The following is a 15,114-nucleotide window of genomic DNA, read 5'->3' on the forward strand; positions in this document are numbered from 1 at the left end:
TCGAAAAATAGACACTGCATCACTGGGCAAAGTGACATAGGGGAAAACACTGAGCCTTATGAGGGTAGCTAACCAAACATAAAACTTTGCTTTTTTTTAATTTAGTCGGTTTTGTATTTAAAAACGGGAGTTATCACTTAGAAATGTCTCAATATCTGATTTTCACTATAGCCTACAGTTATGTAGCCAAAATAATTCACATCAACAATATTATCATGATATAATGGCAAATCAGTCAAATTCATGTTTAATTTAATTCTCTTTTCTTTACCACATTTAAAATACGGGTCTAGGGAGGCTGTGAAAGATCTGTATCACAAATTATTACTGATGTGTGTTAAAAACGTAACCATTAGTGACTGTACAAAATGTTAAACGGTTGCAAGACCTCCAACTCACACAGCTGGATTACTTACTGTATTATTATATGTATAGTTTTAACGTAATATTGATAATTACAGTTATCAATATCAAAATTATTGTCAACTGATATACATATGATATCAATTGTATTTTACAATAGATTTTTGGTTTTATGTAATCACATGTGAGAGGAATATAAAGCTTATATATAATTTTTTGTCATTTTTTTCTATATGTGAAAAGAAACTAAATCTTTTGGATGTCAATTCCAGTGAATTCCAATTAATACAAAGACTGTTTCATATGTTTTGAATAAAACAGGTGTGAGCTAACTAACGGATTCATCACAAGTTTCTTTGAGAAACGACATATTCCTGTTTTCACTTTTCTCTGAAACAGATCATACACAGTCAACATCATCATCACTGGCAGCCCACCAGCTTACAAATATTACTTTAGGCTATTGTTCATTTGTCAAAGTAATCTAAAATCCAAGCCAACATTATCCAGAGATGGAGAGATAATTGAAGACCCCTCTCGCTTCAAAGCTCAACGCCGCCATCTCACCATCATCTATGACAGATCGAGCACGTTTCTCAGAGCTGCAACGTAGCGGCGAGCAGTCTGTTTATGCCTCATCCACCGCAGTCTCAGGCACTGCGGGAGTTTAACACAGCTGATCGGCTCTAGCTTTCTCAGCGCTGACCTCAATGATTTCCCCATCAAGGCCGGCCTGATGTACCGCTCCATCTGCACCCAATCCCTCTCCCGTATCGATCGCTCGCAAATGAGCCTTCCCAGGCCTGGCCTAGGAGCAGTAATTCAAAAGAGCAGCGCATTGAGTGGACCTAATGTTATGAGACCAGGATGTGCACATGCTAACAAAACAAAGTGCCAACATCGGCTTTCTGCACATAATTCACAGCTGTGCTGCGGTCTCGGATTGAATTGTGGCTGTCTGCGAATGATGCTTGCCTGTTTGCTTGTTTTTCACCCTGTTTTTAATTCACCCCACGACGTAATACACTCATATTCCTCGACACATTGCAGAAATCAGGTCTCTGGTTTAGGCTAACTGAAAAAAGTGATCTGTGATCCTTTACTCACCCTCAGATTATTCCAAATCTGTATACATTTCTTTGTTCTGCTGAACACACAGGAAAATATCTGGAAGAATGTCAGATCTCATCCCCCATTGACTACCAGAGTATTGATTTTTGCCGCAGAATTTTCATTTTTGGATGAAGTATCAACATTAAAGGTCCAGTGTGTAATTTTTGGAATGACCTATTGATAGAAATCCAATATAATATATATAGTGAATGTCTTCAGAGGCCATGTTCTGTCAGCCGTCGTAGTGTTTCAAAAGTGAGGGGTGGAGTAAGCGGTTGGTTGCAATTCGCAACCTTGGCGCTAGATATTACTGTCTGGACCTTTAAATATACATTGGCTGCACATTTTAAAGTTGTTTGTTGAACAAATGTGATTTTTACATTTACATTCAGATTTTGAAGTGCTAAATTTAAATAAATTGTCGCATTTTGTGGCCAGTTTTCAAGTCATCGCAAGCATTTTTTTACAAGTACTCGCATATGTGCGACCTGCAAATTTGGAATTTCTTCTAGTTATTTAACGTGGAAAGACAAGTAGAACGCAAGCTCGCCACCAGTGCAGGCTGTGTGTTAGTCAACTGCGCGCCAGTGCAATGGTCACTCACGTGTAACTGATATTTGCCGCGGACGTGCACAATTCGGGTCGTCTTTGAGAAGTTTACACACACCCAACGTGACGCGCATTACATTAAAACTAAACTAACCGCAGGGAGTTCATGAAACGTCATTTATCTGTGGATTACTTGAGACAGCGCTGGATCATTTCAAATCCGTTCGCAGCTAGAACGAACTACAGGCGAATGCTCTTGTTAAGTTTTATTTGACGTTAAATTTACTGGTGCTGTCAACATGAGGAACCTTAATACACAATCAAATCATAGTAAGAACATTGCTTTAATGTGTCACACAGTAAACAATTAAATATATACTTTTTGACATGTATCAAATTAATTCAGATAACAGTCTCTCTATTTAGCACAAATCAATAACGAAGTTTCTCTGTAGACTCTGCCCTTTTTTAAATAAGCAGAACCAAATCTGCTGTCGTCAAGTAACTTATTTTGTCAGTATCAGTAATAAAGTTATTTTGAGGGGAGAATGTGAAAAATTGCATTGCAGGCTGATTTAAGGTGTGCCCCTAAATTTTTAGCTTGCGCTACTCACGTTTTCAGTCAGGGGCTACAGTGCTCCTAGTAAAAAATGTTAGTCTGGAGCCCTGTAATGTGACTTCAAATGTTTTATTTGTCTTTTCAAAGACAAGATAAATTGATAGTTTGCTTAAAGTGATATTTTTTCATCATTTATTTTTGTTTGACTTTCTTCTACAGAAGATTAAAGAAGACATCTTGAGAAACCATTTGGCGCCATTGACTTCCACTGGATGAATGTACACAAAACGTATCTTCTTTTGTGTTCCACAGAAATAATGTAGTCTCCGTAGATTATTTCTGAAAACAAGCCAAATAAATAACAAGTAAATTACATTACAGCAAGTATGTCTTGCCAGTATTATTTTGGGTTACCAGTAGAAGAACCGTTACTTGGCTAATCTTAAATGCGAATTCAATAAATTGTTTATTTCAATTATGCAATAGTATTAATTTATATGAATGTGACTAAAATATGTAAATAGTTTTATTAGCCACTAGCCAGAGGAACAACAAACAAAGACAGGAAGTTAACCAGGCGAGTGTGTCCGATGATACCATGTATAGTCTAGTAAATAGTATGGTATGGTATGGTATGGTATGGTGTGGTATGGTGTAGAATAGAGTAGAGTAGAGTAGAGTAGAGTAGAGTAGAGTAGAATAGAATAGAATAGAATAGAATAGAATAGCATAGCATAGCATAGCATAGCATGGTATAGCACTCTGTGATCATTGTGTTCTTGTTCAATCCCCTTCGTACATTTACTTCTAAATTTAGAATAGGAGACATCAAAAGCTGTCTGATTCTTTCCTTCATATCAGGAAAAGCCATTATAATAGAGTTGACAGAAAGCCTGATGTCCCAGGACCTCTATATTCAATATGAAGATTGACTGTTCAGCACACAAATAGCACACAGTTCCCTCCGACAACTCGCCACTGGATTAATATTTCAAAAGCTGTCACCATAACTCAAGACTGCGTGCCGCCTGTTTATCTGGCCCTGAGAGTCAGTGTTAAAATCTTCTCACGGTTATGACAGACGCATAACTCATCAGAGGATTATAACCAGCCCCGTGCCGGCAGAAAAACCTTATTGATCTGACCGCAGGGGGGCAACCTGCTCAAACCTACACGACCTTATCCAAGTGCATTGGCAAAAAAAAGAAAAAGTGTAGAAATGGTGTTTTAAATAGTGTAGCATTTACAAAGAGTTTGAGGTCTGTCACACAGAATTTTGCAACTGAGCCAAGACACCGATCTGCTCAAATTCCGCTGCTTTCTCCATCGAAAACTGCATCAGGATCCAACAACTGACATTAATTCAATGGTCTGACCCAGACCTGAGACAGGGTCTGCTTCAGATCCCTGTGGAAGGATGAAGCCTGTCTGCGGAGGTCTGTCTGTGGTGTCACGCTTGGTTTCATTTTTCCCCACAGATGAGATCTCCACTTCAATCTGATGAAACCGAACAACCATTACCAGCCATCAGAAAATAAAGCCCACTCCACTCACGGCTAAAACGAATCCTATACAGCTGTCTTTGTCAGCATTTTCCGAATCTGTTGGCCTCCGATGATCGGCATAATCTCGGCTGAGGGAGATTGACAGTTCATTGCAGAAATCAATATTTACAATTTACTTCCTTCATCGTCCTTTTGGGAAGGATCTACCATGTTCTGCTCTCCCGAAATAAGCTGATCATATCTTTTCCAGCCCTGGAATGAGTTTCCGTAGCAAAAATGTGAATCTTTATCTATCTATTTTGCCTCTTTCTTTTTCTATTTTCTTTCTTTCCCTTCTTCTCTCTCTCTCTCCCTCTCGAATCAATGTGTGCGTCTGTGTGTTCTAATCTGCTCTTTGATGACAGTAAATCTTTACCTCTCAGTGGCAAGTAACACTGAACCACTGACACCATTTCCTTTGAGAACAAAGGGACAGACCAACACCAATCTCTCCCTCTCCATGTACCTGTGTCCATCTCTCTCGCTCTCTCAATCTCTCTTGCTTCCTTACGTTCCCTTTCTGTCTCATATACACACACACACACACACACACACACACACGTGCGATGTACATGAGCGGGCAGAGTCATTAATCAGTAAAGGTGACAGCCGTAAAAACACACACGCTTCCCTTTATTTGGGCATCATTATAGTCTTGTGTCACTGAAGCGTTGATATGTTTGCACTCTAGATTCATTTCAAAGAAACCTTTTAGTGTATCATATAAGCCTTTTATAAATTAAGCTTTTCAGTCAGTTTTGTATCCAGATAGAGACGCTTTATATAAACGTATTAAAAGACAACATAATGGAGCAATTCTTGCTAATATAATAAGATCTGACCCTGAAATAGTACTGAGGTGCACTCTACACCACATTTATCCGATATTAAATTCAGCTGCTTATCAAATTTATTGACAGACTGTAATATCAAACGAACATTTAACACTTTAAAACAGCCGGTAGACTACATTCATTCAGCCTGATGAGGCCATTATTTATCAGTTGGGAGTCCATTCATGTACTGTACTGAGGGAACGATTGGGTGGTAATCTATTGTTAACCAGAATTTAATATGGGATGGAAATGTCAGCCCCGCACACGCGATCAATTCATATCTTATTAGCGCGTATTATTTATGACAGCAGTAATGATCACGTTACGGCTCTCTGGGGAATAACACAGACCTCAGCAGTCAGGCCGAATAATGACAAACGCTGTGGTTATATATGCGACTGCAACAGCCAATACTGAGGGCTAGCTGGGAATGTTATGGGCCGCCGAACATGAGATTAAGAATCCGAACATAAATAAGAGAGAGAAGACACAAGTACAGTATAAAGATAAAAATTGTAAATATAAAATAATCAAACATAATGTAACAGTTTAATTCTGGATGCTGTTTGAAGTGCTGACATCCGTGATAGAGTGACAGAGACAACAAACAAACGTGCTCGCCTCAGTGGCCCAAACTTAACTTCCTGTACACATCCGCAAAGAAAAGAGTCCCTGCAGATTATTTCCGATAACAAGCTAAAGAAATAACAAGGAAATTACATACATTAGCTACCAGCAAGTTAAAAGTATGTCTAGTCAGTATTATTTTGGTTTACTAGGAGAAAACTGTTAATAAGTTCAACGACCCATTCAACAAATTGTTTATTTAATAAAATCTATATAAAATTAAATTCAAGAAATTGTTCATTGAATACAATTATGATTTAATTAATGATATAAAATACAGTTATATGATAGGGCACTTGCCAGACCGATCAACAAACACAGACCGGAAGTTGATTTCAGGACATGCGTGTGCATCGATGAAACCGCAGTGAAACACACGAGGATTGTTTAGGGATGCTCCAATATGTACATTTTTGCTGAAAACCGATAATCATTTAACACTGGAAGCTGATAACAGATATATTGGCCGATATACAGTCTCTAAAAGTGAATATAAACATTTCTGAGACTGTAACAAAAGGCAAAAAGTGGACAACTGCTTTGATGATTAGTTCTCTTTTTTTCCCTGTAAGTTTACTTCATCTAAATGAGCCTACTTTACACTAAGGTTCTTCAACTTAAAAACTTTTCTGGTATCATTTTCATTTATTAAACAAATGATGTTCATCCAGAGCAATCCAGAAACGCGTTCTTAATAGCCACAAGTCTAAAAGGCCTCAAGACAGAAAGCATTTAAATAGCAATCTGCTTTAAACTGAATGCTTTTGTTCCTATAATTTACACATTCATAAATATCTACATACTGTACCTACATCAACAATGTTTTGCTAAAAGCAGTAAGTGAATGATCATTGCAGAAACAAGATTTTAACCGAGCAGCCTGCAGTGCTTCGACTTTATTATCAGGTCGATACCACTAACATTAAAAATGACCATCTATCGGCAGATACTGATATGGCCGAACCTATGCGTGATAATAAAAGGCAACAGCCTATAAAGCATAACCACACATCACTAAAGAGATAGGAAACATATCATGTGACAAAACATGTCCTATGTATTTTCATAATGTAGTTTAACAGCATAAAAATATCAGTCCTGCCTGTTGTTGACGAATACCAGTGGTGACGCTGTACAACGCGCGCAGGTAATCATGTTGCCGCAAACGAGTCATCGGTGTCGCAAAGTGTAATGAGTTGGCCTATGTTAACTTGATCAGTAACTTTTTTTTAAATATGTTTTATTAACATTTAAAACACATAAAAGCAACGTAATAAATACAAGCCATTTTAATTTATTTAAGGTGAGGCTGCATGCTTTCAAACACAAATATGAATATGATCATCAACAACAACAAACAACAGTAGACATAATAATAATAATAAATATATGTTTTATTATTAACATTGGATGCATTTGTTAAAATGTTTATATGTCTCGTCGTTAATAGCTTTGTTCTACTGATAAAACATTGACTGAGGGTGCATTGTCTGTATTTAAAAATGTAATTCTGTTACAGTTTGAAGAGTACTTCAAACATGATTGCAATGTTTTATTATCATAATTTAAGACCCATCTTTTGTGTGTTGTATAAACAGAGCTCAAGTGCAGCAAAAATGACACTTGAATGAACTCTAGGGGTTTTTTATCTCTAGTGGTTTTCACATAATGTGAAGCGCAGTGTTTGAAATGCTGTGTAAGCCTGACCTCTGGTGGTGGAACACATTTTGCGAGAATTTTGCTTGTCTTTTTCTCAAATAATCCATAATCTCTGCATGAAAGAGGTTTCTATAAATACTTGCATTTATTTCTGATAATCTACTGAGATTAACAGTATTTATTACCCAAAAAAATCAAGTCAATGTTGTTAGTCAATGTATTTAACATGTACACTGAAAAAAAGGACGGATCCAACCTGTTGGGTTGTAATTTCACTTTCTGCTGGGTTGTTTCAACCTGAAATGCTGGGTAGTTTAAATCTACTTATGGGTTATATATAAACATTTTCAGTGTTAATGTAATCCACCAGCATTCGTCCCTTTTTGACCAAACGCTGGGTTGAAAATTTTATTTAATAATTCAATTTAAATAACTAGATAAAATGGTATGTGATTTTTAAAAATGTAAATCTGTAGCAATGTTCATAGGTAAAGAGCAATAGGAAATGATTACGAACTTACCATAAAAAGAGTTCAAATGGCACCATCATTAATAATGCTACACAATGTTCCCATATAGGCCTAAAAACATGTCCGCTTTTACCCCCTCCCCTCCCCAACACACTCACACACACATAAAAAGCAACAAAGCAATCAAAGTTCACCTGGATCCCTCATGAGAGGCCCCAGGGGTGAAAATCTTAAAAATGGTAGTCACGGAAAGGTACTCTAAAGTTTCAAAATTGCACATCATCTCAGAAGAGAGAAAAATATCCCTTTTTAGCAAAGCCTTTGTAATCTTCAAGCCTTATCTCTGAGCTAATGTTGTCTTTTTTATGCTCTAGTCTAGGGTATTATGAGGGCATGTAGCCTGACCTTTAAATAAATTAAATTATAGTAGGTTATATTTATTACATTACTTTGATATAATTACAGTTTTATTCATCTCTTGGTAGTGGTTGTTACATGTAATGCTACAGTAATGTACATGGCAGAAGTTAATACAAAATATGAGGAACTGAAGCATTTTGGGTGCAACATCCAAAAACAACATATTTGCTGTTCTACCTTCCAATACTGTGATCTGCCTACTTTATCCTCATTTATTACTATTTAAAACGTATAATATATATAATGCTTGTTTCTTTTGTTTGTAGATTTTGTATGTACAGTTAAGATAGAGATGACCTGTGATACTATAATAAAGACTAAACCTATAATGTACTGTAACATAATAACAGTATGTGAAAAACTACATACAATAATAAACTTCCCACTTTGTGGCTCAAAACAATGGTTATCTTGCACTATATGAACTACATTATGCTGCTCTCATATCTGTTAAACAAAAGCTGAAGTACGTGTTTTGTGGATCACAGTGACCTATTACACACACAAACACACCAATAATGGTGAATCGTGTTGCTCACTCCAAAGATGGCAGGGCTCACTCAGGTTTTGCACAGTGTCTCCACGACAACCAAAAAGAAGGGTAGTTTGAGACAGAAACTCTTTTCACGGCACACGAAAGAACTTTACTACACATCACAAAAAACATAAACACAACAGCATGAAATACAGTTGTAGAGATATTCATATCAAATATAAACTGAGATATGAATGCAGTATTGCACATTTTCAACACTCAGCCCCCCTCCTCCATTCTGTGAGCCGAGAGATCGTGACAAGCCTGCACAACCTTCTTACAGTATATTTCATTAACAGTAATTCAGATACATTTATCTCAATGATAATCTTGTCATGTCTCTTCTGCATGAAAGAACAAATATACGCCTCTTATCGTGACCCTAGGACACGATGATTGGATTTTTCATTCCAGACCCCACTTAGTGTACCACAAATAGATTGAGTTTCTGAGTTTCCATCAAAGTTAAGGACACTTATGAAATATTATCTTCCCTGCTTTAGTCCCTTTCATATTCTTCCTGTGCTTGGTGTGCTGGAGTCATCTTATACAAAGCTGGCTGGGGAAGACTGTGACATCACTCTTGAATTTATCTTTAAGTAACACTTGTACAAAAGTATTGTTTTGAAGCGTAGAGTTAGCCAGATTTACAAAACCTTTCAAACATCAAGCAATGAACGTTTTAAACGCATTATGTACAAATATGTGGCACATTTCTACATCCTGCATTTTCAGATATACTGAGCTCTTATTTGTCATGGTTAAAGCTCCAAATGATGTTTCAAAGACATATTAGGATGTTTTGCTTCTTTTTATAATGCCAAGGAAACTCAGTATTTTAAATGTACATTGTAAACTTTAAATATGATGATAAAATGGCTCAAGATAACAAACTTCAGATTACTTTCCCCCAAGGACTCTGTGCACCTTTACTCTCACTACTTTCTTTGAATGCATGTATTTACAATCTATACATCAGCAGCAAATAATAAGGTCTTGGTTTTGCTCAGAAATACAGACATACATTACAAATAAGAGAAAGCTTATTTCCATAAATAATGTAAAAAATACATTGACATATGTTAATTCTGATCCATATTTACCAGCACAAGTTCCATATTTTCCTTGATTTGAAAACCATCATAAATAAATACAACAATCAGCTACACAGTTGTGCAGTTAGTGGATGGTGCCGCCTCCATCTTGCTCTTCATCTCTCTGGCCTCATTCGTAGGGCACTCAGAATTAACCTGACAATGAAACACCTGTTTATACGCTTTTCTGAAGTTCTCAGAGAGGAATGCATATATAACAGGGTTAACTGAGGAGTTGCTGTATGCTAGGCAATGGGCGGCCACTCGGAGCACGAAGGACGCCTGGTTGAGGGGAAAAGAGCCAAACTCGACCCAGAGATGCACCACATGATGGGGCAGCCAGGACAGACAGAAGACCACCACAACCACCAGCACTGTCTGAGCAGTCTGACGGGGAAGGAGAAGAGAACTGTTTTATCATAATGGTGTTTTTCATGACAGAATCATACAAATAGCTGTAAATATACACATGTATTTTTTTATTAAAGAAATGTGCACTTTAAAGTGACTTTAAATGTGTTACTGTGAGCCTATTATTGATGGATTACTTAAAGACAGTTTAAAGCATTCACAAATATTGCTTACCTTCTTTTTCGATGCTTCAGACTTTTTGGAAACATTTCTCAGCTTTTTATGCAAGTGATTCAAGACCTAAACACACATTGTCACATGATCCTTTAAAATAACTTATTATAGATATATTACCTTATACAGTAAGCCTACCTTAATATTTGTATTAATAATAAATATAATTCATATAAAAATTCTGAAATGCATAAACAATGCCACATTTAAATATGGCCAACTAACCTTTGCGTAACAGAAAGATATTAGAATCAATGGCAGCACGTATCCAAAGACGAACGTGCACATCACATATATTTTCCTCCTGTGGTTGTCCGGCCACACTTCCCAGCAAAACGTGCTGTTATCCTCACTTTCCACGATACTCTGGTAATAGGCAACAGGGCTGGCCATGGCGAAGGACAGCACCCATATTACAGTCACCCCGATTAATGCGTGCCTGGCAACTCTGATCGACGACGACTTCCTGCAGTGCACTATGGCGATATATCTGTCCACCGACATGGCCGATAAAGTGAAGATGCTCACCAACATGGACACTGTGAAAAAGTAGTGGATGAACTTGCAAATAAAGGCACCGAGGATCCACGTGGGCAGCATGTAAACTGTTGACTGAAAGGGGATGCAGAAGAGAAGATACGACAGATCGGCGACGCTCAGGTTCAGGATGAAGATGTTGGTGGTGCTGCGTTGCTGTCCAGGTTTGCGTTGAACCAGCACGGTGATGACCAGAGAGTTTCCCAGGACCCCCAGAGTAAAAATAAGTCCAAAAATCAAAAGGGTGACGAAGTTGTCGGCGCCGATGCCGAATAATGTTTTTTCGGGTGCCTCTAAGTCTATATTGTTCTCGGGTCTCTCCAAACCACTGCTGTTTTGGATGTTCATCTTTTCGGTGGGCTTAAAACACGACCTTTCACAGCTCCTTAGCAGTTTGTTCTCTTTGTCTATTTATTTCCCAGAAGAGGAACTCAATGGAAATCTCGCTGCGCTTTAAAAAATCCTTTAAAGTTTTTTTGGAATCCGAGAACGACAAGGTTGAAGTCGCGCGCTTACGCATGTCATAATATTGACATTTCTGATAATTTCATTAAATTAATAAATGTGTAATCATTCTGATACTGTCTGATAACCCCTTTGTTTGGTCGCACAGATGATGGCGTTCACAGGTTGATGTATTCTTCAGGTGGTCTTCAGGTGATGTTCTTCAGCTCTGTTCTGCTGCCGCAATGAAATATTGCCTGTGTGCACGTCACCGAGATACCAATTTCCCAGCCTTACTCTTCCATCCTCTTCCATTGCTAAATCACAGCTCCACGAATGACGAGACATTCCCCATAGTCTACTGTTGAACATAAAATGCATTTTATACTAGAATTGTTAACCTTGTTCAATAAAATTGGGTTTATACTAAGTTTCTTTATATGGCCCTTTCAATTAATGTATACAAAAGCATGAATTGTAAAAAAAAAGACTTGATTTATTTGAATAGGTTAGGTTTGATTCATTAGAATAGGTTAGGTTTGATTCAGTTGAATAGGTTAGGTTCATTTGAACGGGTTAGGGTATCTCCGTATATCTGTTAGCCTACTGTAAAAAAGCATCTGTTTTATGACAGCTTATTCACTCCGTTACAAAACACAAATGTAAACACATTATATTAAACATTGCCGTCATGTAGTTTGAAAACAATTACTGTAGGTCAGGGGATCAAAGACATTTCAAGTAATATGAGATGAAAAGACCTCTGAATGAAAAAGGAAAAAGTTTTGTTTTAAGCAACATAAATGTTTTGAAATTGAAACAAAACATTTCAAATATATCAAAAACAGTCTTAAAGCATGACATATATGGTCCAATCAAAGAGAGAACACATAAAGCATGGTTATGGAACAGTTTCACGTCAGTCACCAAGTGCTCCAGGGATGGATAGTAGTTTAACCAATCCCTCAAAATAATACTTGGATAACTGTATCATGAAGTGGATCTAAGGACAACTAGAATAACTTGTTTTTCTAACCAAAATCTACATAAAAATAAAGTTCACATCTTTTTAGTTATCTGCTTTAAATCTCATTGGTGTTTAACAACCCCATTACTCAAATGTTTATTATTTCAGAAGATGATTAAGCACACTGTTAGTTGATTGCCTCCCCTCTCATATTAAATGCTCTGTTTTGACCCGCAGCGTGAGGATACCAGTATTCAATGAGGAAATACAACTGCACTGTCCTCATGGAACCAGATATGGTTAGTGATGTACGATCGCTGACGAGATAAGCACATATCCAGCACTCAAATCGGATATTGATGGAGCGCAGGAAACTATGACAACTGAATTTATAATGAAATCTTAGGAAAAAATTCAGCTTGAGAGTTTTTTAAGGTTGGAAATCTTTCTTATCATGAACACACGAGTACTGAGGTTGCAGGCAGCCCCATATGATCTCAAAGTCAAGCCTTTGGAGTACCATCAGATACAACTTAAGTGTGCTTCAGACATATAAGGTGAATATGAGAATAATTCAGCTTTCAAAGGAAGATTCACAGAGCAAGATGTTTTTTAGTTAAAACGTTTTCTTGTAGGGGTTTGGATTAAAAAGCAAATCAATCACTATTGACGTAGTGGCATAGTGATAATCTTCACAGATGGCCTAAGCATCTCATAAAGACAAAACATATGTTTTGCATGGGAAAAAAAATAATAATAATAATGAGGTGAAGTGTCTGCTCATACATTTTCTACACACACCGAATGATTATTAGACTGCTTTTTACAGGTTTGAATTGTTTCGAAGTCCTTCATCCTTTTGTTTGCTGCCCCTATGAGATCCTGAGATACTCATGTTACCATGGTGACTGGTTGCCTCTTCTAAGACCAAAACACTTTTTCTCTCAGTGAGAGACCGTGCTGGATCATGTTTTTCTGGGTCAGATGAATTAAACACAATGGGGTTAAGCTCATCACAAAAGACCATTGCTCATTTAAAGGACATTCTAATCATATGCTTATTAAAAGTGAGGAAAATCGTTTCTTGGAAGGTGTCATCCGTTCTTAAAAGTGTGATGGTCTATATATCCGCTGTGGTTTAAAGCGTGGCTTCAGGCTGTTTCAGCACCATGGACAGAGGCAGTCGACGCAAAGGCCCCGGAACCGATGAAGTGATCAAGCTCCTCCCTGAAGATTCGTCTAATGCCTTTCCATTTCAGCCTTCGTGCAGCAGAAACTAAATGAAAATGAAATGCTTTCTCTGTTGCTGTCATTATTTGACAGGTCTTACATAATGTGCCCTTAAGCATAAAGCAAGTCATTTATCTCTCCTTCATTTCCTTGATGGGCAAATATCTTCTTGCTCACTGTAAAAGATGTTTCTATAAAAAAGTAATAATTATGATCATGGACACTTATTGGCAAATAGGAAATGGTTATAATAAAACTACACATACTTTTTGTCAAACTAACTACTACTCCCTATTCACGTTTTTAATTCACATTTAAGCCGGCAACTTAAATAAATCAAGCGTAACGTTCGACCAGTAAAACTTTATTAATGACTTCAAGTAAATAACTGTATGTAAAAATTATAAAGTGTTCTCACTGTTTTGTTGTCTTTCTTGTAAAACATTCATGGATAACAACAGTTATATTTTGAAATAGGTAAAATAAAGATATTTAAAGTATATTTATATGTAATGTAAAAGTCAAATGTAAAAGTGTCAGATAATGTATAATAATAAAAATAGCACCAAAACTTGAAAAACATAATAAATGCTGTAGTATACTTTAGTTTTACTGCAATACTGCAATAGTACCCTTTTTAACTTTTTCACAGTAAGCATACTACAGCATGTACTACAGTTTAGCAATTTACTATAGTTAATACTAAATGATATACATCAAAACACAAAGGTATAGATTTGAAGAGTTTAGCAATGACTAAAAACGTATAAGTAACTTTACTGCAGCAAACACTAAACGGTGCTGCTACAAAAAATAAATGCACATCCATGCACACTGATGCACGGTGTAACAATGTAGCTATTGTTAATAAAAAAATAAGTTTCATAAAGCAATAGAGTTATCTTAAATGACAACTGCAGGAAGTCTAAAACTCCTTCTAAAAATGAATAAATGTAAAATCTTAAAAATGTTATTCTCCTCTGATCTGTCCTCTGACTTAAGGACTCTGGCATAGCCTCTTTTTGCTGAAGTATGTTGTATGACCTGCTGGAGGTTTTACGGCACATATGTCAGATCAGGCAACAGAGTGTTGAGTGATTGCGGTGCTTCATTTGAACGGTGGAGGGGGTAAGAAGCACCATTATTTTCTAAAGACTTCGGTCAAGAACAGCAGAAGCTCTTGTCTGAACCACACCTACTCAGAGAGAGTATGAAGCCTTGCTGCAAATGCTTTGGGAATACAAGCGTTCAGTTTTGTCATGCCAATAAAGCATACTTGAATTGAAATAGGGAGTGATGAGAGAGAGACAGAGAGAGAGAGAAGAAACAGAAAGAACAAAAGATAATATTGATCTGACTGTAAGTCGTAAATGCAAATGTTACGTTTTATTTTACAAGAATGCTGAAATTTAAGATAACATCACTGGTTTTAGTGTTTGCATTACTCGCATTGTTAGTGTTCATACCTTACTGGTTGTCGGTCTTCGTTGCTAGGTGACGGTCATTAGTGGAGCAAAATCATGCTCTTGTACTGAATATCAGCACTGATGTAATACATTATACAGACTGATCAACACTTCGA

The 15,114-nt window shown here is 37.0% G+C and overlaps 1 protein-coding gene across 1 annotated transcript; it reads right to left on the minus strand.

Moving 5' to 3' along the window:
* Positions 1–9,838: 9,838 nt before the first annotated feature.
* On the minus strand, positions 9,839–11,239 carry galr1a (galanin receptor 1a; the record flags this gene model as incomplete). Its single annotated transcript, XM_079484242.1, has 3 exons — positions 9,839–10,156; positions 10,355–10,420; positions 10,580–11,239. The coding sequence occupies 3 exons, from the start codon at positions 11,237–11,239 to the stop codon at positions 9,839–9,841; spliced, it is 1,044 nt and encodes a 347-aa protein (XP_079340368.1).
* Positions 11,240–15,114: the final 3,875 nt, after the last annotated feature.

Source organism: Barbatula barbatula (assembly GCF_947034865.1).
Source record: "Barbatula barbatula genome assembly, chromosome: 21".
Classification (NCBI taxonomy): domain Eukaryota; kingdom Metazoa; phylum Chordata; class Actinopteri; order Cypriniformes; family Nemacheilidae; genus Barbatula; species Barbatula barbatula.